The 26,551-nt window shown below is 45.3% G+C and overlaps 1 protein-coding gene across 1 annotated transcript; it reads right to left on the bottom strand.

Annotated features, from left to right (window-relative positions):
• Positions 1 to 248: 248 nt before the first annotated feature.
• Positions 249 to 25,099, bottom strand: ZNF564 (zinc finger protein 564). Its single transcript, XM_003275785.3, has 4 exons — positions 24,905 to 25,099; positions 3,806 to 3,932; positions 3,485 to 3,545; positions 249 to 2,785 (listed from the first exon to the last, which is right to left on the bottom strand). The coding sequence occupies exons 1-4, from the start codon at positions 24,905 to 24,907 to the stop codon at positions 1,315 to 1,317; spliced, it is 1,662 nt and encodes a 553-aa protein (XP_003275833.1). The 5' UTR covers positions 24,908 to 25,099; the 3' UTR covers positions 249 to 1,314.
• Between the last annotated feature and the right edge of the window lie 1,452 nt (positions 25,100 to 26,551).

Raw genomic sequence — 26,551 nt, 5'->3', positions numbered from 1 at the left:
CACGAATGGCCCATTTCACTTAGCACGTCAAGGTTCATCTTGCAGCATATGTGAAAATTTCCTTCCTTTGTAAGGCTCAGTAACATCCTCTTGTATGCATAAACTTCCTTTTGTTTATTCATCTGTTGATGAAAACCTGAGTAGTTTCCAGAGTTTACCTATTGTGAATGATGCTATGTACACAGGTGTACAAAACCTATTTGAGACTGCTTTCAATCTTTTTATTTTCCCAGAAATGGAAATGCTGATCATATGTTATTTCTATATTTTAATCTGGGGATCTGCCATACTGTTTTCAGCAGGCTTATACCACTGTATATTCCCAGTGATAGTGCACAACGTTCTCCAACATTCCACATCCTTGCCAGTATTTCTCGTTTTCCATCTTTGATACTACTAATCGTAATGAGACACTATGCATGTCTTGAGTTTGATTTGTATTTCCCTAATGACTAAAGATGTCAAGCATTGTTATGTGCTTATTGGTCATCTGGATATCTTCTTTGGAGAAATGTCTATTCAAGTCCTTTCCTCCATTTAAAAATTGGATTGTGTCTTAGCTTGGGTTGCTAAAACAAAATACCATAAATTGGAAAGCTTAATTCATCAACAAACATTTATTTCTCACGGTTTGGGAGGCTGGGAAGTCCAATATCAAGGCACTGGCAGAGTCCGTGTCTGGTAAGGGCCTGCTTCCTGGTTCAACGATAGCTATCTTCTCACTGCACCCTCTCATGGTGAAGGGCAAAGCTAGCTCTCTAGGGACTCCTATCAGGAAACTAATCCCAATTACAAGGCCTCCATCTTCATGATGTCCTCCAATCCTAAAAACCACCAGAGACAGGGCCTCCAAACACCATCACATTGGGGTGGGGGGGTGGGGGTAAGGTTTCAACATATGAATCTGAGGGGGCATACACTCGGCCAAAACATTACACCTCTGGCCCCCAAAATCCATGTCATCACATGTAAAATATATTCATCTCATCCCAAAGGCCTCAAAAGTCTCAGCTAATTCCAGCATGAAGCCTAATGTTTAAACTCAAACTCCAAAGTGTCATCTCAATATCACATAACTCAGACATGGATGAGACTCAATTCATGCTGAGGCAAAATTCTTCAGCTCCAAACCTGTGAAAACCAAACTAGTTGTGTATTTCCAAAATATGAGACAGGCACAGGATAGACATTCCTATTCCAAAAGTGAGAAACAGGAGAAAGGGGTGAGCTCCCAAACAAGTCCAAAACCCAGAAAGCAAACTGAAGACTTTCCATATTCTTTAGATATGTAGATACTTGTAGAACTGTCCTCCACTATTCATTTTCACAGGTATTCGAAGGTTGTGTGATAAATGAAAGCTTTCCCACATTCCTTACGTAGGGTTTATCTCCATTATGAGCTCTTTCATGTCTTTGAAAGGAACTGGAATAACTGAACGTTTTTCCACACTGCTTACATTCATAGGGTTTTTCTCCGGTATGAGTTCTTTCATGTATTCTAATGGAACTGGCATAATTGAATGCCTTCCCACATTCTTTACATTCATAGGGTTTTTCTCCAGTATGAGTTCTTTCATGTGTTCGGACAGAACTAGGACAGTCAAAGGCTTTACCACATACCTGACATTTATAAGGTCCATCTCCAGTGTGCAGTATCATATGCTTTCTAATCCTTTTAAGAGAAATGAAGGCTTTCCCACATACCTGACATTCATAGGGTTTCTCTCCAGTGTGAGTTCTTTCGTGTATTTGAAATGAACTGGGACAGTCAAAGGCTCTACCGCATACCTGACATTTATAAGGTCCATCTCCAGTGTGCTTTATCATGTGTCTTCGAACACTTGGGAGAGAAATGAAGGCTTTCCCACATTCCTTACATTCATAGGGCTTCTCTCCAGTGTGAGTCCTTTCATGTGTTCGAACATTACTGGAAGAACTGAAGGTTTTACCACATTTATTACATTCATAGGGTTTCTCCCCAGTATGAGTTCTTTCATGCTTTCGAACATAACTGGGAAAAATAAAGGCTCTCCCACATACTTTACATTTATAAGGTCCATCCCCAGTGTGCCTAATCATATGACTTTGAAAATTTGTGAAAGAAATGAAGGCCTTCCCACACTGTTTACATTCATGGGGTTTCTCTCCAGTATGAGTTCTTTCATGTATTCGAAATAAACTGGGGCGGTCAAAAGCTTTTCCACATTCCTGACATTTATAAGGTCCATCTCCAGTGTGCCTAATCATGTGTCTTTGAAAACTTGGAAGAGAAATGAAAGCTTTCGCACATTCCTGACACTCATAGGGTTTCTCTCCAGTGTGAGTTCTTTCATGTATTTGAAATAAACTGGGGCGGTCAAAGGCTTTCCCACATTCCTGACATTTATATGGTCCATCTCCAGTGTGCTTAATCATGTGTCTTCGAACACTTGGGAGAGAAATGAAGGCTTTCCCACATTCCGGACATGCATAGGGTTTCTCACCAGTGTGAGTTCTTTCATGTCTTCGAAAGGATTGACAAGAACTGAAGGCTTTCCCACACTGCTTACATTTATATGGTTTCTCTCCATATTCCTGATAGTCATATGGTTTGTGTCCAAGGTGAGATCTGATGTGCCTACTAAGAGATGAATGATGCATGAAGACTTTCCCACACAAACTACATTCACATGGTCTTACTATAGTAGGAATTTTCTTGTTCAGATTAAGATTGAGAATCTGACTGAAGGCTTCTCCACATTGATCATATTCTTTACTTTCACTGAGTCCCTCTTCCATATGATTGCTGGAAAAAATAGAAAGCAAGATTTAGTGGTTTGTGACTTTATATTTATTAATAGGTATTCGACTTACATTTTTACCATAATCGGGGCAAGGGTAAGTTTTCAGGCCTGTATGAATTATTTGAAAGTGAATGGATGGAATGCTCTGCAAGAGGGCTCAACAGTAGCTATTAATAAAAAAGTGATATTCATATATACAGTTTCTTTTTTTTTTTTTTTTTTTTTTTGAGACGGAGTCTTGCTCTATCACCCAGGCTGGAGTGCAGTGGCCCGATCTCGGCTCACTGCAAGCTCCGCCTCCCGGGTTCACGCCATTCTCCTGCCTCAGCCTCTCCGAGTAGCTGGGACTACAGGCGCCCGCCACCACGCCTGGCTAATTTTTTTGTATTTTTAGTAGAGACAGGGTTTCACTGTGGTCTCGATCTCCTGACCTCGTGATCCGCCCGCCTCGGCCTCCCAAAGTACTGGGATTACAAGCGTGAGCCACCGCGCCCGGCCCCATATATACAGTTTCTTAATACTATTTCCAAGTGAATGATTTTGCAACACTGAACATCTATGTCACACTTTTTCTTTTTCTGGTGAAAAAGTTGTAGGAATAAATAAATTTGAAGCTGGGCTTATTGGTTTGTTTCCTTATTTTTAAAATTTCATGACACACTAAGAAGGAGACATTGCTTTTTCTTGTTAGTGCAAATTACCTTAAAATTCTCCCCTGATTTTTGTACCAATCTTCAATGCTCTGGTCTTCCCATTTTTTTCCTAAAATAGAGTCAGAAAAAATCCTTATGAATTGATAGACATCACAGAAAACAGAAAAATGACTAGATTCTAGTGAACCTTTTGAACTGATAGACATTACAGAAAAATGACTAGATTCTAAGTTCATGATAAGGTGCAAACATCCCTGATTTACTCACCCAAGTATTCCCTTTTCCACATCAGACATCATGAAAAAGCATTAAAAGGCAAGAAATACTTCTTCTCTAACTGACTAAGAGAAGGAATGATGTCATCCTTACCTACACAGGCCAGGTTTCTAAAGGTTTCCCGCATCACATCTCTGTAGAGTTTCTTCTGGGAAGGATCCAGCAAAGCCCACTCCTCAAGTGTGAAGTTCACAGCCACATCCTCAGAGGCCACTGAGTCCTAAAACATCCCAAATATGCAATGCAGGAGGAAGAATGAGATGACAGTACAGGGGTGTAAACCCAATTCATAAAAGTTCACAAATGGCTAGGTGTGGTGGCTCATGCCTGTAATCCCAGCACTTTGGGAGGACAAGGCACACAGATCACCTGAGGTCAGGAACTTGAGGCCAGCCTGGTCAACATGGTGAAACCCCATCTCTACTAAAAATACATGAATTAGCTGGGCGTGGTGGCGTATGCCTGTAATCCCAGCTACTCAGGAGGCTGAGGCGGGGGAATTGCTTAAACGAGGGAGGCAGAGATTATGGTGAACCAAGATCACGCCACTGCACTTGAGCCTGGGTGACAGAGAGAGACCCCGTCTCAAACAAACAAACAAACAAACAAAAGTTGACAAATGATGTGGCAGTCTCCAAACATTTGTTTTATGATAAATAAATATGGTTGTCAGAATTCTGTCTACATTCACTTTCTCATAAATTTAATTACCCCATGAAAACATGCAACTGATCTCTACATTATTGCTGTAGTCACTACAAGTTTTATTGGTCTCTAATGGCAGGATCCAGTTCACCTTGGAGAAACAAATAAAATGCTATACAAAGAAAACAAATTTTGGCCAGGCCTGGTGGCTCACGCCTGTAATCCCAGCACTTTGGGAGGCTGAGGCAAGCAGATCACGAGGTGAGGAGTTTGAGACCAGCCTGACCAACACGGTGAAACCCTGTCTCTACTAAAAATACAAAAAAATTAGCCAGGCACGGTGGCACACACCTGTAATCCCAGCTACTCAGGGGGCTGATACAGAAGAATAGCTTGAACCCAGGAGGCGGAGGTTGCAGTGAGCTGAGATCGTGCCATTGCACTCCAGCCTGGAGGACAGAGACAGATTAAGTCTCAAAAAAAAAAAAAATTTAAGATCATAATTCCTTCTGGGAAAAACTTCTATCTCCTTTCATATCTCACACCAATCAGCATTCCATGAAACATAGGGTAGGCCAGGTGCACTGGCTCACGCCTGTAATCTCAACACTTCAGGAGGCAGAGGCAGGCGGATCACCTGAGATCAGGAGTTTGAGACCAGCCAGCCCAACATGGCAAAACCCTGTCTCTACTAAAATTACAAAAAATTTGCCGGGCATGGTGGTGGGCACCTGTAATACCAGCTACTTGGGAGGCTGAGGAAAGAGAATCGCTTGAGACCAGGAGGTGGACGTTGCAGTGAGTAGAGATTGTGCCACTGCACTCCAGCCTGGGTGACAAGAGCAAAACTCTGTCTCTAAAAAAAAAAAAAGAAAGAAAGAAACACAGGATAAAACCTGAAAAAGGTATCCATGAATAAATAAATATACACTGAAGAAGTGGAACCATTTTCTTCTGTTCCCTTCGTCAAACATGAGGCCAGAAGGCCCATAGAAATCCACTTTCTGACAAAATCCAGCTGACCATACTTTCCTGAAGGATTCCAGGCCATTAGACGTAGACAGATCAAGTTGGTTGAATGAAAATATTCCTCTACAAAAGTAGTCATTTTAACCTGCATGTATAACATTTGTTATAGAGTCACTGATTCCTTTGACTCTGTCCCATTTCACTAGGCTAGGAAGCTACTGGGAAGACAGAATACAGGCATGAAGAAGAAGGTATGGCAACTTAGGCAGCGCCCCCTCACCCAGCAAAATTCCCACAGTCATGAACGTTAAGGGCAGTTTCCCACCTATTTTTACCTTATATACACACACATACTAAGAAGATAAAATGCCAGAAGAGTTTTTTCTGGCAGACACATAACAAGGTATCCTATGACTTGCTAACCTTGAGGAACAGGTTAAGAGTTGCAATTTCTGAGGGATTTCATTCAAGTCCAGATGGTTTGATGGCGAATTTGACCATGATTATAAAATACATGAAGGGATCAGCAGTGCTTTTCTCCAAAAGAACATAAAATCTTCTTTCTCAAATTTCAAGAGGAAATGATTCCTGACCAGTCACTATGTGATATTATATTGTGTAATGTCAAGGCAAAATAAAATAAGGGGAAAGATGGGTTCTTTTGGTTTTCTTAGAAATGGGATCTTGCTCTGTCATCCACACTGGAGTGCAGTGGCATGATCACAGCTCACTGAAGCCTTCATCTCCTGGGCTCATGTGATCCTCCCTCCCGAGCCTCCCAAGTAGCTAGAACTATAGTCACAAGACACCACGCCTAATTTTTAAATTTTTTGTAAAGATGGGGTCTTACTTTGTTGCTCAAGCTGATCTCAAATTCCTGCCTCAGCCTCCCAAAGTGCTGGGATTACAGGTGTGAACCACCACACCTGGCTGGAAAGATGGGTTCTCAGAAAGAATGAAATGTCCTCAAGATAGCCTCTTACAAAATATTTTTTAAATTCTATAAATCCCCTAAAGACTGTTGAAGAGTCAACAAAAAGTTCTTCTCTAAATGTAGCAGGAATAATGAGTATCTAACAATGGTCAAACTCCTCTGAAGAACAACATGATAGCTTCCCTAACCTTTAACAAGAATTCTGAATACTGGCCAGGCATGGTGGCTCATGCCTGTAATCCCAGCACTTTGGGAGGCTGAGGCAGGCAGATCACTTGAGTTCACTTGAGTCAGGATCATTTGAGTTAGGAGTTTGAGTCTGACCTGGGAAACATGGCGAAACCTCGTCTCTACTAAAAATACAAAAATTACCCAGGCATGGTGACACGCACCTGTTACCCCAGCTACCTGGGAGGCTAAGGCAGGAGAATCACTTGAACCCAGGAGGTGGAAAGTGCAGTGAGCCGAGATCGCGCCACTGCACTCCAGCCTGGGTGGCAAGACTCTGTCTCAAAAAAAAAAAAAAAAAAAAAAAAAAAAAAAAAAAACATAGGAGGAGAGCCATGGTAGGCACTGAGGAGAAAAGACCACACATCTTTCTTACAATACCACAGAAGGCCACAACCCAGATCAGGAACAAAGGCTCACTAACAAATCATATGATTACAGAATATGTCACACCTCCAGGTAAAATGCTCAATTAAAGCCCAAGAAGGAAGGTCAGAGACAAAAAAACAAACAAAAGCAAGGGCAACTAATAGAAAAAAGTAAAAAATATGGTAGATATTAATACAACTGTATCGATAATCACTTTGAATGTCAATGGTCCAAATATAATTAGAAGACAGATGCTGTTATAGTGGATTTTAGAAACATAGTAAGTTGGCTAAAACGAAACCACTTTAAATACAAAGACACACATATTAAAAGTAAAGGGATAGAGAAATACATAAAATGCTAACATTAATTAAAAGAAACACGGTATAGCTATCTTAGTATCACAAAGTACACTTCAGAGAAAGGAAAAAACACAGAGATAAGCCAGGTGCAGTGGCACATGCCTATGGTCCCAGCTACTTAGGAGGCTGAGATGGAGGATCACCTGAGCCCAGGAGCTGAAGAATATAATGCGCTATAATTTATTGTGAATAGACACTGCACTCCAGCCTGGGGAACAGCGAGACCTTAATCTCCACAAAAAAATTTAAAAAAAAATTTTTTTTAATTAACCAGTGGTGGTATCACAAACGTGTAGTCAGCTACTTAAGAAGCTGAGGCAGGTAGATTGCTGAAGCCTGGGAGTTCAAGGCTGCAAAGAGCTATATGATCACACCACTGCACTCCAGCCTGGGAGACAGAGTGAGACTCTGTCTCTAAAAAAAAAATAAATTAAATTTTTAAAATAAATAAATAAAGAGATATAAGTGGGCATCACATAATGATAAAGGACTCAACATGCCAAGAAGACCTGACAACCCTTAGTGTGTGTTTGCATAACAAGTGCTGCAAAATACATGCGGCAAAATACAACTGATAGAACTGCAGAGAGAAATACACTAATCTACTTGTATAGTTGGAGACTGCAGCACCCCTCCAGCAGTAATTAAGAGATCCAACAGGGATAAAATCCGAAAGGACATAGAATCATCAAACAACTGAATTTAACTGAAATGCAGGGAATACTTCATCTAACAATAGCAAAACACAAATTCTTCTCAAGTTCACAGGAATATTCACAAAAATAAGCCAAATACTGGGGCATAAAACACACCTTAATAAATATGAAAAATTTTAAAAAACTCATACAAAGTATGCTCAGACCACAAGTCATTCATCTAGAAATCAATAACAGAGATAGTTACCAATTCCCCCAAATCCTTAGAGATTAAACAACACAATTCTAAATAAACACATGGATCAAAGAAGTCTGAGAAATAAAAAATTATTTTGACCGAAAATGAAAACAAAACTTATGAAAAATTATGGTATGCAGCAAAAGCAGTGCATAGAAGAATATTTACAGCATTGAACACCTACACCAGGAAAGAACAAGGGTTTATACTGAATCATCTGAGAGTCTACTTCAGGCTGGGTGCAGTGGCTCACACCTATAATCCCAGCAATTTGGGAGGCCAAGGCAGGCAGATTACTTGAGGCTAGGAGTTGGAGACCAGCCTGGACAACATGGTAAAACCTCATCTCTACTAAAAATACAAAAATTAACTGGGCGTGGTGGCGCATGCCTGTAATCCCAGCTACTCAGCAGGCTGAGATACAAGAATCACTTGAACCTGGGAGATGGAGGTTACAGTGAGCCAAGATCATGCCACTGCACTCCAGCCTGGGCTACACAGCAAGCTGCTGTCTCCAAAAAAAAAAAAAAAAAAAAAAAACAGGAAAACAGAAAAACGAGAGCAAATTAAACCCAAGTAAGCACACAGACAGACAGAACAATTGGAGAAGTCAATCAAATGGCAGGAAATCAATAGAGATTAAAAAAAAAAACAATAAAATTGCTAAACCTCTAGTCATGATAAGAAAAAAGAAATTACTAAGATCAGAAATGAAAGGAAGCAAGTAAAAACTAAAGAACATTTGACAAAATCTACCATCCACTCATGGTGGCAAACTGGGAATAGAGAACTTCCTCCTCAGAAAGAACATCAATGAGGAACCTGCAGCTAACATCATACTTAACAGTGAGAAACTAGATGCTTTCTAGACAAGATTAGAAGCAGGATAAGAATGTCTTCTCTCACCACTGCTATTCAACAACATCCTTAAAGTCCTAGATAAGCAACAAGACAGAGAAAATAAAAAGTACACCAATTGAGAAGGAAGAAATAAAATCGTCTTTGCTGCGTAAGACATAATTATATAAAATATATAGATGGCATATAAACATATGAAAACATGCATATTTTGTCACTGGGGAATTACAAATTTAAAAATTAAAGACCAACACAACCCTTATTAGAATGGCTAAAATTTAAAACACTGAGAACATCAAATGATGGCAAAGACTTTCATATAATCAGAATCATGTCACGTGGTATTTGTGACTGGCTTCATTATAGGTTTCTCAAGTCACATCCATGTTGTAGCATGCATCCCCACTTTGTATTTATGGTAGAATTACATTCCACTGTATGGATATACACATTTTGTTTATCTATCATCCAATGATGTGTTACAGTCAGCCCTCCATACTTGGGGTTTCTGCATCCTCAGATTCAACCACCCTCTGATCATGTACTATGTAGTTAGATCTATGATGGTTAGGTACATACTGAACACGTATAGACTTTTTCTTCTTGTCATTATTCCCTAAACAACACAATATAACAACTATTTACCTAAAATTTATTGTATTAGGTATTGTAAGTGAGCTAAAGATGATTTCAAGTATATGGAAGAAAATGTTTTCTAGGCCGGGCACAGTGGCTCATGCCTGTAATCCTAGCACTTTGGGAGGCCGAGGCAGGTGGATCACCTGAGGTCGGGAGTTCGAGACCAGCCTGACCAACAAGGCGAAACCCCATCTCTACTAAAAATACAAAATTAGCCGGGCATGGTGGTGCATGCCTGTAATCCCAGTTACTCGAGAGGCTGAGGCAAGAGAATCGCTTGAACAAGGGAGGGGGAGGTTGCAGTGAGCCGAGATCTCGCCATTGCACTCCAGCCTGGGCAACAAGAGTGAAACTCCGTCTAAAAAAAAAAAAATTTCTTAATTTCCATTTTGAGTTATTCAGTAACAATGCATAGAAATAACAGATTTTTAGGCCGGGCGCAGTGGCTCACGCCTGTAATCCCAGCACTTTGGGAGGCCGAGGCAGGTGGATCATGAGGTCAGGAGATCAAGACCATCCTGGCTAACACAGTGAAACCCAAAATAACCGAGCATGGTGGTGGGCGCCTGTAGTCCCAGCTACTTGGGAGGCTGAGGCAGAAGAATGGCATGAACCTGGGAGGCGGAGCTTGTAGTGAGTGAGATCGCGCCACTGCACTCCAGCCTGGGCAACAGAGTGAGACTCCGTCTCAAAAAAAAAAAAAAAAAGCAAAGAAATAACAGATTTTTGAAGGTTCAGTTTGTATCCTACCAATTCGCTTAATTCATTTATTTCTTCTAAGTGTGTGTGCGGGGTGGGGGACTCTCTTGGATGTTCTACGTGTAAAATCATATAATTTGTGAGCAGGAAAAAATTTCCTTCTTCCTGTCCAATTTTGATATCTTTTCTTTTTCTTGTCTAATTACTCTGACTAGAGCATCCAGTACTATGTTGAATAGTAGTGGTGAAAGTTAACTAAGTCTCAATAGATTTTTTTAAATAGAATAAAAAAAATAGTTAAAATGTAAAATGATTATATAATACACATTTAACATATGAATATACATTTACACTGTTAATGTATAAATACAAAATAAAGTACAATATAAAATAATATTAGCTGGGTGCAATAGCTCACACCTGTAATCCTAACACTTTAGGAGGCAAAGACAGGAGGACTGCTTAATGCCCAGGAGTTTAAGACCAGCCTGGGCAACATAGTGAAATGCTGTCTCTATAAAAAAAAAAAATTTGGCCAGGCACAGTGGCTCACGCCTATAATCCCAGCACTTTGGGAGGCCAAGGCGGGTGGATCACGAGGTCAGGAGTTACACACTAGCCTGGACAAGATGGTGAAACCCCGTCTCTACTGAAAATACAAAAAAATTAGTGGGGCATGGTGGTGGGCACCTGTAATTCCAGCTACTTGGGAGGCTGAGGCAGAGAATTGCTTGAACCCAGGAGGCGGAGGTTGCAGTGAGCCAAGATTGCGCCACGGCATTCCAGCCTGGGCAACAGAGCAAGACTCTGTCTAAAAATAAATAAATAAATAAATAATTAAAAAATTTTAACTAGTCAAGTGTGGCGGCACAAGCCTGTAATCCCAGCTACTTGGGAGGCTGACACAGAAGGATGCTTGAGTACAAGACGTCAAGGCTACAGTGAGCTATGATTGTGCCAATACACTCCAGTCTGGGCAACAGAGCAAGATGCTGTCTCCAAAAAAAAAAAAAAGTATCAACTTTAGTTAATAATAATGTTGCTTCATCAATTTTCATCATCATGAGATGTAATGTTGGTTCACAATCATAACTAATACACTACACTAAGGCAATATGTTAAAAATAGAAGAGATAGGCCAGGCGTGTTGACTCACACCTGTAATCCCAGTACTTTGGGAGGTCAAGGAAGGTGGATCACCTGAGGTCAGGAGTTCAAGACCAGCCTGGCCAACGTGGCGAAATCCAGTAGCTACTAAAAAAATACAAAAAAAAACTAGCTGGACATGGTGGTGGGCGCCTGTAATCCCAGCTACTCTGGAGGCTGAGGCAGAATAAACCCTTGAATCTAGGAGGCAGATGTTGCAGTGAGATGAGATCGTGCCACCGCACTCCAGCCTCGGTGACACAGCAAGACTCTGTCTCAAAAGAAAAAAAAAATAGGTGAGGTAGGGAGAAGGGGCTCTGTAATAGCTCCTAAATTTTTCTGTAAACTATGAATTAAAAAAGCAAATAAACTAACCTTTCATGGAAGATTCATAATTGTGTAAAAAAGAAAGCTGGCTGGGCGCAGTGGCTCACGCCTGTAATCCCAGCACTTTGGGAGGCCGAGGCGGGTGGATCACAAGGTCAGGAGATCGAGACCATCCTGGCTAACATGGTGAAACCCCATCTCTACTAAAAATACAAAAAACAAAAACAAAAACAAAAACAAAAACAAAAAAAAGAGCCGGGCGAGGTGGCATGTGCCTGTAGTCCCGGTGACTTGGGAGGCTGAGGCAGAAGAATCGCTTGAACCCAGGAGGCAGAGGTTGCAGTGGGCCAAGATCATGGCACTGCACTACAGCCTGGGTGACAGAGCAACCATCCATCTCAAAAAAAAAAAAAAAGAAAAAGAAAAAAGAAACCTGACATTCCATAGTACATACAGTATAACGCCACTTGCGTAAGATTCATTCGAAAGTAGAATATATAATTGACTGGCTTAAAATAAAATATATTGACATAGGGTTAAATACACAGGTTAAGAAAAGCAAGGAAATTATCTTATCATCTATACCACTGGCCCCACCTGGAAAGAGATTGGATGATTTAGCTTCTAGGAATCATTTCAAGTGGGGCATGTGGTGAGAAGTCTTCAAAGTGTGGCCTGGGTGTCATTAGACTGACATTCCCTTTACAATGTTTCAGTTGACTGTGCAACTGTTTTATGTAGTTTCCTCATATGCAATATGTTTAGTAAGTTTCCACGATGAAAACTCAATACACAAATAAATCTCAGTGTACTCCGAATTGTGAGCATCAAGCCACTGAAGTAAACATTTAAAAGATAGCATAGGGCCAGTGTGGTGGCTCACACCTGTAATCCCAACACTTTGGGAGGCCGAGGCGGGCAGATCACAAGGTCAGGAGATCAAGACCATCCTGGCTAATACAGTGAAACCCCGTCTCTACTAAAAATACAAAAAATTAGCCAGGCGTGGTGGCAGGCACCTGTCATCCCAGCTACTCAAGAGGCTGAGGCCGAGGAATCGCTTGAACCTGGGAGACAGGAGGTTGCAGTGAGCCAAGATTGTGACACTGCACTCCAGCCTGGGTGACAGAGTGAGACTCCGTTTCAAAAAAAAAAAAAGAAATGCCATTTCTTGGCCGGGCATGGTGGCTCACGCCTGTAATCCCAGCACTTTGGGAGGCCAAGGTTTTCGAGACCAGCCTGGCCAACATAGTGAAACCCTGACTCTACTAAAAATACAAAAATTAGCCAGGCATGGTAGCGGGCGCCTGTAGTCCCAGCTACTCAGGAGGCTGAGGCACAAGAATTGCTTGAACCAGGTAGGCAAAGGTTGCAGTGAGCAAAGATTAGGGCACTACACTCCAGCGTGGGTAACAGAGTGAGATTCTGTCTCAAAAAAAAAAAAAAAAAAAAAAAAAGGTTTAAGAAATACTACTTCTAGACCAGGCACACACATGGAATCTCAGCATTCTGGGAGGCCAAGGTAGGAGGATCACTTGAAGCCAGGAGTTCAAGATCAGCCTAGGCAACATAATGAAACCTCAACCAAAATTAAAAATTAGCTGGGCACGATGGCACATATCCGTAGTCCCAGCTACTCAGGAGGTTGAGGCAGGAGGATCGCTTGAACCCAAGAGTTGTAGGCTATGTGAGCTATGATCACGCCAGTGCAGATCACGCCTGGTGACATAAGGAGACCATCTCAAGGAAGAGAGGAACGAAAGAAAGGGAAAGGAAGAAAGAAAAGAAAAAAGGAAAGGAAGGAAGTAAAGGAAAGAAAGGAAGGAAAAGAAAAAAGGGCCAGGCACCGTAGCTCACGCCTGTAATCCCAGCACTTTGGGAGGCCGAAGTGGGTGTATCACCTGAGGTCAGGAGTTCGACACCAACCTGACCAACATAGTGAAACCCTGTTGCTACTAAAAATACAAAATTAGCAGGGCATGGTGGCACATCCTGTAATCCCAGCTACTTGGGAGGCTGAGGCAGGAGAATCACTTGAATCCCGGAGGCAGAGGTTGCAGTGAGCCAAGATCATGCCATTGCACTCCGGCCTGGGCAACAAGAGGGAAACTCCACCTGAAAAAAGAAAAGAAGGGGCCGGGCACGGTGGCTCACGCCTGTAATCCCAGCATTTCGGGAGGCCAAGGCAGGTGGATCACCCAAGGTCAGGAGTTCAAGACCAGCCTGGCCAAAATAGTGAAACCTTGTCTCTACTAAAAATACAAAAAAATTAGTCAGGCGTGATGGGGTGCACCTGTAATCCCAGCTCTCGGGAGGCTGAGGCAGGAGAATGGCTTGAACCCAGGAAGCGGAGGTTGCAGTGAGCTGAGATCATACTACTGCACTCCAGCCTGGGTGACTAAGTGAAACTTCATCTCAGGAAAAAAAAAAAAGGGAAGGGAAAGGGAAGGGAAGGAAGAGAAGGGGGCCACTTCTAAAAACTGAAATAGCCGGGTGTAGTGGCTCATGCCTGTAATCCCAGCACTTTGGGAGGCCAAGGTGGGTGGATCATGAGGTCAGGAGTTCAAGACCAGCCTGGTCAACATAGTGAAACCCCGTCTCTACCAAAAATACAAAAAGTTAGCCAGGCATGGTGGCACACCTGTAGTCCCTGCTACTCAGGAGGCTGAGGCAGGAGAATCACTTGAACCCAGGAGGTGGAGGTTGTGGTGAGCCAAGATCGGGCCACTGCACTCCAGACTGGGCAACAAAGCGAGACTTCGTCTCATAAAGAAAAAAAAAAACTGAAATAGAACTCAAATATCTAAATACAGCAAAGACTTCGTACAGTACACTGTTAGAATATGTTACAGCCTGAATCTGTGTGTCTCTCCCAAAATTCATATACTGAAATTCTAACTCCTAATGTTGTATTAGGAGGTGGCATCTTTGGGAGGTAATCGGGGTTAGAGATCATGAGGGTGGTGCCCTCATAAATGGGATTAGCACCCTTAGAAGAAATGACAGGAGACAACTTGCTTCCTCTTTCCTCTGCCTTGTGAAGATACAATGAGAGATGATGATCTGAAAACCACAAAGCAGACCCTTACCAGATACTACATCTGCCAGCACCTTGAACTTGGACTTTCCAGCCTCCAGAATGTGAAAACTACATGTGTGTTCTTTAAGCCACCCAGCCAATGGCAAGGTATTACAGCATCCCCAGGTGACTAAGACAGTACAGCACTTTCTCAACCATACATCAGGCTTATGAAATAATTAGGACATTATGGCAGTAGCAGAAAGACAGACCAAAGAAATATGGGAAATTCTGAAACCAGGGCATCTATGTAAGGTATGTGAACCTATGACAGAGCAGGTATGGTCAGTCAGGGACAGAAACGACAGACAGTTAAACCCCAGGGGCAGGGGTAACCCATCTTCTGCCATCATCTCCACATAGTGTTGTGAATTCAGTGTAGAGCTGTCTATTGCAGTGAATTCTTAAAATTGTAGGTTACCTCAGAAGCCACTTTGAATATGGCTTTAACTTTCTCATACCAGAGGCAGGGCTTAGTCACCCTTAATACAGTTTCCAGTTCTACACCTCCTCCCATTTCCTCCACGTGGTCAATCCAGTTATCTGCCTTACACAGCCGCCTCCCTGTGACCACCTCCCCAGAGACGGCTAGATACAAACTGCTAGAAATCATCCAACTGACCCCACACAAGGAAGGCACAGAGAGGCTGCAGGGACCACCTCTCAGTCAACATGTGACTCCACGGAATTCCCATCTGCTTGCCCTAAACTCACCAACTGGAACTCCCACAGAGTCTCCTATAAAGGTGTCTGTCCAGATTCCTCTGTCTTGCTCCCTGGTTAGGTGTGTATGTCAGGTTCTAAACAGCCACCCTCTTCCTGTTGGCCTACAAGGAGAACTATCCTTTCTCTCTGGGATCTATTACCTAGCAGCCTGTTTCACCCACAGTTCACAAGGAAATCCACATTTAGAAGGTTAAGCAAGCCTGAGGACCATTCATGTGAAGATGTGGCCCACTCCTAAGAAATGAGTGAGGCACCATCGTCTGGGAAGTGAGGAGCGCCTCTGCCCAGCCACCCATCACCTGGTAAGTGAGGAGCGCCTCTGCCTGGCCGCCCCGTCTGGGAAGTGAGGAGCGCCTCTGCCCGGCCACTCATCGTCTGGGAAGTGAGGAGCGCCTCTGCCCGGCCACCCATCATCTGGGAAGTGAGGAGCGCCTCTGCCCGGCCGCCCCGTCTGGGAAGTGAGGAGCGCCTCTGCCCGACCACCCATCGTCTGGGAAGTGAGGAGCGCCTCTGCCCGGCCACCCATCGTCTGGGAAGTGAGGAGCGCCTCTCCCGACCACCCATCGTCTGGGAAGTGAGGAGCGCCTCTGCCCGGCCGCCCCGTCTGGGAAGTGAGGAGCACCTCTGCCTGGCCACCCATCATCTGGGAAGTGAGGAGCGCCTCTGCCCGGCCACCCATCGTCTGGGAAGAAGTTAGGAACGCCTCTGCCCGGCCGCCCCGTCTGGGAAGAAGTGAGGCACGTCTCTGCCCAGCCGCCCCGTGTGGGAAGAAATGAGCAACGCGTCTACCCGGTCGCCCCGTCTGGGAAGTGAGGAGCACCTCTGCCCGCCGCCCCGTCTGGGAAGAAATGAGGAGCACCTCTGCCCCCGCCCCACTGCACCCCCCGCCGCCCCGTCTGGGAAGAATGAGGAGCACCTCTGCCCGCCGCCCCATCTGGGAAGAAGTGAGGAGCACCTCTGCCGGCCGCCCGTCTGGGAAGAATGAGGAGCACCTCTGCCGGCCGCCCCATCTGGGAAGAAGTGAGGAGCGTCTCTGCCTGGCCGCCCCGTCTGGGAAGTGAGGAGCGCCTATGCCCGGCCGCCCTGTCTGGGATGTGGGGAGCGCCTCTGCCCGACCGCCCCGTCTGGGAGGTCTACCGCGGAGGCCAGAGGCAATGTGGGGGCTGGACGTGGTGGCTCACGCCTGTGGTCCCGGCACTCTGGGGTGCCAAGGCGGGTTGATCACTTCGGGCTAGGAGTTTGAGACCAGTCTGGCCAACATGGCGAAACATATGAAAAATACAACAGACAAACCAACCAACCAACCCAGCGACAACAAAACAGGTCTACCCTGGAGTCATACTCTAATTTTTTCTATTTTCCTCCCTTTCTGATCCTTTATCCCACTTTCTTTTTCTTCCTCTTCCTTCTCCTTCTTCTTTGTCAAATAGAGGATTGAGTTATTATCACTGATCCATATAAAGTCCCTCTCTCATTTATTTTAATTCCCACCCCCCATTTCTATTCCCCGACTTCCCATGTGCAACCTTCCTAATATGTTTGATACGCATCTTTTTGTTTGTATGTATTTTTAGAAAATGTTTATTGTTTTTGTGTGCAAAAAAAAATTAATAAAAAAAAAAAAAAAAAAAGAAATGAGTGATGCAGCCGGGTGCGGTGGCTCACGACTATAATCCCAGAAATTTGGGAGGCCAAGGCGGGCGGATCACCTGAGGTCAGGAGTTGGAGACCAGCCTGGCCAACATGGAGAAACCCCCCGTCTCTACTAAAAATATAAAAAATTAGCCAGGCATGGTGGCGCATGCCTGTAATCCCAGCTACTCAGGAGGCTGAGGCAGGAGAATCGCTTGAACCCAGGAGGCGGAGGTTGCGGTGAGCCAAGATCGCACCATTGCACTCCAGCTTGGGAAACAAGAGCGAAATTCCGTCTCAAAAAAAAAAAAAAAGAAGAAGTGAGTGAGAGAAACATTCTGGGAGCTCCACACATGTGGGCGGCAAGCCATCCAGGCGCCGAGGCAAGAGACCGAGGACACGAGCTGTTCCAGTATAATAAAATATAAAACAAGAATAGTCATACCAGATATAGATCTTAGATATGATTATATATGAATATCATTAATCATCAGTTTGTAGCAATTACTCTTTATTCCAATATTGTAATAATCCTTGCTCTATAATCATAACCTAGAAAAAACCAGGCCATATAGAGATAGGAGCTGAGGGGACACAGTGAGAAGTGACCAGAAAAGAGTGCGAGCCTTCTGTTATGCCCAGACAGGGCCACCAGAGGGCTCCTTGGTCTAGCGGTGACGCCAGCGTCTGGGAAGATGCCCGTTGCCAGGCGGACCGTGGTCTAGCGGTAGCAAAAGATGTCAAGGAACAACACCCGCTACTTAGCAGACCGGGAAAGGGGTCTCCCTTTCCCCGGGGGAGTTTAGAGAAGACTCTGCTCCTCCACCTCTTGTGGAGGGCCTGACACCAGTCAGGTTTTCCCGCAGTTATCCGGAGGCCTAACCGTCTCCCTGTGATGCTGTGCTTCAGTGGTCACGCTCCTAGTCCACCTTCATGTTCCATCCTGTACACCTGGCTCTGCCTTCTAGATAGCAGTAGTAAATTAGTGAAAGTACTAAAAGTCTCTGATATGCAGAAATAATGGCATAAGCTGTCTTTCTCTTTGTCTCCTCTCTCTCTCTGCCTCGGCTGCCAGGCAGGGAAGGGCCCTCTGTCCAGTGGACACGTGACCCACGTGGCCTTACCTATGACTGGAGATGGCTGACTCTCCTTATCCTGACCCTTTGTCTTGTATCCAACAAATATCAGTGCAGCCTGGCATTCGGGGCCACTACCGGTCTCTGCGACTTGTGGTAGTGGTCCCCCGGGCCCAGCTGCCTTTTATCTCTTTGTCTTGTGTCTTTATTTCTACACTCTCTCATCTCCGCATACGGGGAGAGACCCACCGACCCTGTGGGGCTGGACCCTACACACACACCCTACTCTCTTCTCTTCTGATGTGATTCATGGTCTCAATTCTCACCAGTGACCAAATGTTTACGTGGAGTCAGTTTAAGGTTCTGACCTCTGGTGTCTTTTCTGTGACACCAAAAGTGTAAACACTGACCAGTTCTAACACTAGGTGTCTAACAGTTCAGTTCTGACACCACTCGGAATTAGGACAGATCCTAAAAGTTCAGGGCTCAGTCTCACAACATACCAGTTCACATGCCAGTCAAAAACCACAGGGCCACCCACACTTCTGAACAACTCTGTACAAATCATGAGCTCCCATAATCTCCTCCTCCGGTTCAATAATTTGCTAAAACTATTCAAACAACTCAGCGAAACATGTTACTTAAGTATAACTCAGGAACAGGCAAATAAGAGCTGAAAAATGGCAGGGAAAGGGGAGTGGATAGGCAACGCTCCTCATCTTGGGGTGCACCACCCTCCCAGCACATCAATGTGCTCATCAACCTGGAAGAACTCTCTGAATGTCTTTGCTCAAAAATTTTTACACAACTCAATCTCCGGCCTCCACTCTTTCCTGAGGTAGGGAATGGAGCTTAAAGTAACAACCCTCTAGTAATGGGTTTGGTCTTTCTGGTCATCAGTTTCCACTCTGAAAGTATCCAGAGGTTCCACAGAATCACCTCATTAGCTTAAAACTCAAGTATGGTCTGAAAGGGGATTGTTGTGAATCACAAAACACACTCCACCTATCACTTAGGGAATTACAAGGGTTTTAGGATCCCTGTCCCAGGAACTGCAGACAAACACCAAATATATTTATTACATCACAGAAGCAAATACACTCATAAATTCATAAAGCTTTTCTCCAGCAGAAAGAAGCCAAAGGTGTCTTTCTCTAAGTCTGACCCTCACAGACATCTGCAGAAATTACACTCTGACTAAACCAACTCTGTGGATACAAAACCAAATTGCTGACAATGTTGAATTTTACCCAAGCTCTATAATCCTACAGAATAGCTATGATTAAAATACTCTCAACCACCACCACCCTTGGTGTTCCAGAGAAGCAGGATACTGGGGGGAGAAAAAAACCCTATTACTAATTTAGACGTCCTTTATTTTACCTATAAGAAAGCCAGACAGGCGGCTGGGCGTGGTGGCTCACGCCTGTAATCCCAGCACTTTGGGATGCCGAGGTGGACGCATCACAAGGTCAGGAGATCAAGACCATCCTGGCTAACACGATGAAACCCCGTCTCTACTAAAAATTCAAAAAAAAAATCAGCCAGGTGTGGTGGCGGGCACCTGTAGTCCCAACTACTCGGGAGGCTGAGGCAGGAGAATGGCGTGAACCTAGGAGGTGGAGCTTGCAGTGAGCCAAGATCGCACCACTGCACTCCAGCTTGGGCGACAGAACAAGACTCTGTCTCAAAAAAAAAAAAAAAAAAAGAAAGCTAGACAGACTCTCCAAATTCCCACTGTTTACTTCATAAACAATTGGCTGGACAGTTTTGTCTTCACTGATCAGTCAAAACAAAATATCTGTAAATCCAACCTTAATGGTTAAGTTTCTCTCCTCCTTTCAGGCCCTGAACTTTGACCCACCCTCCACAGCCTAAGGAAGCACCCACCCAATCCCTCCTTTATAAACCATCCTAAAAACAGACTAACCTCAGGAAAAATATTCTCTGATCTAGGATCCGATTTTGCACTTTCCATTCTGCCCTCTCTTCCCACCTATTCCTAATCTTATTTGTTCCTCCCTGTGAAGGAAAAACTTTTTTAGGGGAAGAGGAGAAGGGGAGACAGGGTCTTGCTCTGTTGTCCAGGCTAGAGTACAATGCCAGAATCATTGCTCACTGGAGCCTTGATCTTCTGGGCTCAAGGGATCCTCCCACCTCAGCCTTTGCTGGGACTACAGGTGTGCACCACCACAATTTTTTTAATTTTGTAGAGAGGTGGTCTTACTATTTTGTACAGGTTAGTCTCAAACTCCTGACCTCAAGCAATCCTCCTGTTTTGGCCTCCCAAAGTGCTGGGATTATAGATGTAAGCTGTCACTTCTACCAGAAAACCCTTTTCTGCCTAACCTCTGGGATGCTTGCAGATCTTGTATCTACTACTTTCACCCTTTCGTTATACTCCTTTCACATAAAGTTACTTCTTACCTAACTCCAGATTTCTTGTATTTGAGGATGTCTAGAAACAGCTCTCTCAAATCATGGGAGCCCATGGTTTACTGTTATTATCTGAACAATAACAATTACAACCTCAGACAAGGTATCACTCTCCCAACTATACCTATGTGTGCATCCCCAGCTTTCCAGTGGTCTGTAGCTTCTCTCAGTATAAAGGGCCCCTCCCCTGGTTGGAGTGATCAGGCTGGGATGCCTGCCAAGTTCTACCCAGGAAGAACCAACTGGGACTTCAATGACCTCCTTTTGCAGGCTCTTAGTTTGGAGTCACTCGGAGGCACACTTGGCCTCAGACCTCTGCTTCCTCAGACAAGAGTATTCACTTACTTTTTTGTTGTTGTTGTTGAGACTGAGTTTCACTCTTGTTGCCCAGGCTGGAGTGCAGCGGCACGATCTCAGCTCACCGCAACTTCCACCTGCTGGGTTCAAGCAATTCTCCTGCCTCAGCCTCCCGAGTAGCTGGGATTACAGGCATGCGCTACCACGCCCAGCTAATTTTGTATTTTTAGTAGAGACAGGGTTTCTCCATGTTGGTCAGGCTGGTCTCAAACTCACCTCAGGTGATCCACCCACCTCAGCCTCCCAGAGGGCTGGGATTACAGGCACGAGCCACTGTGCCCAGTTTCACTTACTTTTAAGTAAGAAAATATCCTGTGTTTGAAGAATCCAGCAAAATCACTCAAACTTACTGTTTATGTATATAGGAGGAAAGGAAACTGTAAGACATTTGTATTCTTTTTTTTTTTTTTTTTTTGAGACGGAGTCTAGCTCTGTCGCCCAGGCTGGAGTCCAGTGGCACGATCTCGGCTCACTGCAACCTCCGCCTCCCGGGTTCACGCCATTCTCCTGCCTCAGCCACCCAGCAGCTGGGACTACAGGCACACGCTGCCACGCCCGGCTAATTTTTGTATTTTTAGTAGAGACCGGGGTTTCACCGTGTTAGCCAGGATGGTCTCAATCTCCTGACCTTGTGATCCGCCTGCCTCGGCCTCCCAAAGTGCTGGGATTAAAGGCGTGAGCCACCGCGCCCAGCCAATTTTTTGTATTTTTTAGTAGAGACGGGGTTTCACCGTGTTAGCCAGGATGGTCGTGATCTCCTGACATCGTGATCCCCCCACCTTGGTGCTGGGATTACAGGCGTAAGCCATTGCGGCCGGCAAGACATTTGTATTCTATCGCTTAAACATGAAAAGCACATTTATCTATCCCTTTCAGACAATAGAGATGTCACATTATTATTACTTCCATGACAACTTCTTTACTAATATTTAATTCACTAATATTTAATATTTCAAAGTCCCATCTGATAGGATTTAGCATTAATCACCAAAGTCCAGATGAAAGGATACAGAACAGTTATCCATTACGACAAAATCTCTACCCTGCAAAGAGAAGATATTTTAGAGAATCTCTGTATTTCACCAATTATCTACTACACTTTCTTGTGGAAATGTATTGGTTTCTCTGTAGCCATAATGGAAGACTGGATTTCCCTACTTATCTGAGGTTCTTATCCCCAGTAGCATTCTCAAGGCTAAGTTCTGGGATTGATCTGAAATCACCCAAAAGAAGAAAATAGACCTGAGAAACCTACCATACATGTTATGGGGAAGAAACTACACAAATAAGATTTTTTAACAAATTGAATGTAAGACTAGATAATTGTTTTCCCTCAAATCTACTTTCTGCCTCTTTCTCCCCTTTGTGACCCTCTCTTTGTAAACACTTTATCTTGTCTTTCAAGCACTACTGATAAAATACATTTTTTTTTTTTTTTTTTGAGACAGAGTCTCGCTGTCGCCTAGGCTGGAGTGCAGTGGTGCGATTTCAGCTCACTGCAGGCTCCGCCCCCCGGGGTTCACACCATTCTCCTGCCTCAGCCTCCCGAGTAGCTGGGACTACAGGCGCCCGACACCTAGCCCGGCTAATTTTTTTGTATTTTTAGTAGAGACAGGGTTTCACCGTGTTAGCCAGGATGGTCTCATCTCCTGACCTTGTGATCCCCCCGCCTCAGCCTCCCAAAGTGCTGGGATTACAGGCGTGAGCCACCGCGCCAGGCCTGATAAAATACATTTTACATTTAATGAAAAATAGGATCAAATAAGCAAATAAACCTTTTCAAGGGTTTACAAACCCAGGGAGAGGCAGTGCTGACCTGGAATACAGACATTTATCTGATTCCAATGTCAGGTGAGGTCACCCTATCCCCTAAGACATCTCCCAGCCCCATCCTGGCTGAGTGCTCAGTGACCAACCTCCCTGAAGACAGTGAACTGTGCCCTGCTCAGTCTGCCCCAAGCGCATTTTAACTTTCAGGTTCTCGCACCATTTCAACGGAGTAGGTTTTCCTTCTCCTTTGAGGTTTTTCTCCCTTCACTAGACTAAAAACAATCCAGAGGTCAGGAATCATTTGTGTCTTTTCCTCTCAATAACAGCCTAAGATTGGGTAACCATCAATGTGACCCTAAGGAACGGAAACTGGGGTTGAGGAAGAAAAGCTGAGCGTCCCAAAGGGTAAACTTTTCAGAGGAAGGGGATACCAGGAGACTCCTCCCACCTCAGGGCATGCAGCTGCTCCCGTAAGAGGCCCCACCCCTGCACCTTAAGCTGTCCTCTGGGAGGAGTGACCCAGGGGTTGATAATCACTAGATCCTCCAAGAGAAGTGGCAGCTGTGGGTATCCTGGGTCAGGCCCAGGCAGTTCTGAAAATCAGGACCAGAAAAAGATGGAGGGCCACATCACCTTGTAAAGTTTCCAGAGGGGAAACTCCACCCAAAGACATTCTGATTAGGCGTCGGGGCTTAGGAAAGATAAAAGGAGGGGAAGCACAAAAATTTTTTACCATGGCCGGGCGCGGTGGCTCACGCCTGTAATCCCAGCACTTTGGGAGGCTGAGGGGGGCGGATCACCTGAGGTCGGGAGTTGGAGACCAGCCTGGCCAACATGGAGAAACCCTGTCTCTACTAAAAATACAAAATTAGCCGGACATGGTGGCGCATGCCTGTAATCCCAGTTACCCGGGAGGCTGAGGCAGGAGAATCGCTCGAACCCGGGAGGTGGAGGTTGCAGTGAGCTGAGATCGCGCCATTGCACTCCAGCCTGGGCAACAAGAGCGAAACTCTAGTCTCAAAAAAAAAAAAAATTTTTACCGTAGAGTGTCAGTTTCTTATTCTCTGTTTCCCTCTCAGGTTACAAGTACACAAACAAGAGGCCGGGCGCGGTGGCTCACGTCTGTAATCCCAGCACTTTGGGAGGCGGAGGTGAGCGGATCACCTGAGGTCTGGAGTTTGAGACCAACCTGGACAACGTGGCGAAACCCAGTCTCTACCAAAAATACAAAAAGTAGCCGGTCGTGGTGGCGCATGCCTGTAATCCCAGTTACTCGGGAGGCTGAGGCAGGAAAATTGCTTGAACCCGGGAGGCGAAGGTTGCAGTGAGCTGAGATCTTCCCACTGCACTCTAGCCTGGGCGACAGAGCGAAACTCTGTCTGAAAAGAAAAAAAAAATCCACAAACAGAAAACAAATCCTTTCAAAAGAGTATGGTGAAAGAAACTATAAACAACTAAAATACTGTGCCTTAAATGTTAAACAAAAAACAGCTGATAATGTTGATTTGGCGAGGGGAGGGAATGTGGGGAAGGAACCGGAAATTTAGGCATTTATTCCCAGCCCTAGAAAAAGCTAGGCTAAAAAAACGGGAGTCGTAGGTTTGAGATTCTTTTTCCAGTACGTTTGGAAGACTCGGAGGGAGACCAGTCCCCCGGAAAAAAAGAGGATGTACTGGGAAGGCCACAGCCCACAGCTCCTCCCATGCACGAACCCCACACCCGAGATGGGATTCCGCCTTGTGACCCTCCCGTGTCCCGGCACAAACAATCTGGAGAGAGGAGGGGCTGCGAGCGCGGAGCTGCACAGAGAGGGCTCCGAGGCCGGGGCCGCAGTCGCCGCGCAGGGACAGGACAGGACGCCCGCGGTACTGGCTACGGCCCAACCCACCCTGCGGCCGAGGGGACAGAGGGCCGAGCTGCGCCAGGGAACTCGGGTCTCAGACCCTGGAGTCGCTACAGGGAGGCCAGGATGCTTCCACAGCCGGTTCCGGCCGGTTCCCACAAGCCCCTCCCCCAGTCTCCAGACGCCCGGCCCCGCACACGCACCATTTCCTGGCTTCCAGAGTGTCCCGGGGTCCTGCCTACGGCTCTCTCCGGCCTGTGCAGGTCCCGGCGCGCCAGACGCTGCAGTAGAGTCACCCGGGCCACTTGAGAAGCGGAGACCGGAACCCAAACGCAGCGGACACGAAACAGGAAGACCCCGCGGAGTTGTTGAACGTTACCCCCCGTCCCCCTTGCAGAGTTTCTGATTGGATGGTTGGCAGGTCCCCGCCCCAGTGCGCCTGATTGGGTGATGATCCAAGTCCTGCCCCCTTGGTACTGAGTGACAGGAGAAGCAATGCGGTATGTGGCTGAGTAAAGACAGATTGACAGGGTCTTGGCCACTGCCCTTCGCGGGCCGGGCTTCCTTCCCTCTGTAACCTTCTGTGCCGGGGAGAATATTTGCATTTAAGCAGAAAGTGTTTCAGGCTCTGCAGGGCTGACATGGGCGTGTTTCTGCGCTCAGAGTGCCCTTCCTGCCTTTTCCTCCCGGACACAGAGTCACAAGTGTGCACAGGGAATGACAGACTCGGCGTCCAGTGGAGCCATCCCCTGGCCTCAGAGTAGGAGGCGCGCCCACGCCAGGCCAGACCACAGTGTAACAGGAGGGAGGAGGGCTTGCTTCTTTCAGGCAAGAAAATTAAAACGGACAAAGAAATAAAATTATTAAATGTATAGGAAAAACTGGAGTTTTTATGACAGCGATCATCTATAAAGAAACCAAGAGAAGTAAGCAAACATTTGAACTAGCTCAGACAAGCAGCCTGCTTCACCCGCAGTTCACAAGGAAAACCCACAATCATAACGTTAAAAATATTCCCAAGCGCCGGGCGCGGTGGCTCACGCCTGTAATCCCAGCACTTTGGGAGGCCGAGGTGAGAAAATTGCTTAAGGTCAGGAGTTCAAGACTAGCCTAACCAACATGGTGAAACCGCATCTCTACTAAAAATACAAAAATTAGCCAGGCGTGGTGGCAGGTGCCTGTAATCCCAGCAACTCGGGAAACTGAGGTACGAGAATCGCTTGAACCCGGGAGGGGGAGGTTGCAGTCAGCCAAGATAACACCATTGCACTCCAGCCTGGGTGACAGAGCGAGACTAAAAAATGAAATATGAAATGAAATGAAATGAAATAATGAAATGAGGAAATGAAATGAAATATAAAATAAAATAATCCCAAGCTTGGGACCCAGACTCTAACTGCTGAAATGGAACCCCAGTGTGGATCAGAACCTGGTGATGAGACAGGGACACTTAATTCAACTCTGGGGGCTCAAGGTGCCCTCCAGTCCTTTCCTCACAGTGTGGAAACACTCTTTCCTTCAAAACCTTCATTTGTACCAGCAGGAAACTCTCACCTGGAGTCATTGTAAAGTTGTGACCTAAATAAACTGTCATGTTCCCAAACCTTTTCTTCAGGGGACAGTGCAAACAAGTCTTTCACTGAGCCTGACCTTCACAGATTTTCTTCATGTATACAAATTACAGCCTGATCCCAGTTACCCCATGAATGCTAAAACCAAAACACTGCCCAGAAAATGGCCCCAGGCGCCAAGGTACAACCTCAGAAAAGACAGAATCTTCCGCCCCCAACCCAACCACATCTGCACATGGGTCTCCTGCTTTCACAGCTCTGCAGCTTCTCAGAATCCAC

This window comes from Nomascus leucogenys, chromosome 10 (assembly GCF_006542625.1).
Source record: "Nomascus leucogenys isolate Asia chromosome 10, Asia_NLE_v1, whole genome shotgun sequence".
Classification (NCBI taxonomy): domain Eukaryota; kingdom Metazoa; phylum Chordata; class Mammalia; order Primates; family Hylobatidae; genus Nomascus; species Nomascus leucogenys.
This window is presented reverse-complemented; position numbering and strand designations above follow the sequence as displayed.

What these genes read in the sequence shown, in the direction of transcription:
- ZNF564 (XM_003275785.3), bottom strand. An exon ending in TAGAAACCTGGCCTGTGTAG is followed by an intron (nt 3,546 to 3,805) that starts GTAAGGATGACA and finishes ACTCTATTTTAG; the next exon opens with GAAAAAAATGGGAAGACCAG. An exon ending in AATCAGGGGAGAATTTTAAG is followed by an intron (nt 2,786 to 3,484) that starts GTAATTTGCACT and finishes TATTTTTTCCAG; the next exon opens with CAATCATATGGAAGAGGGAC.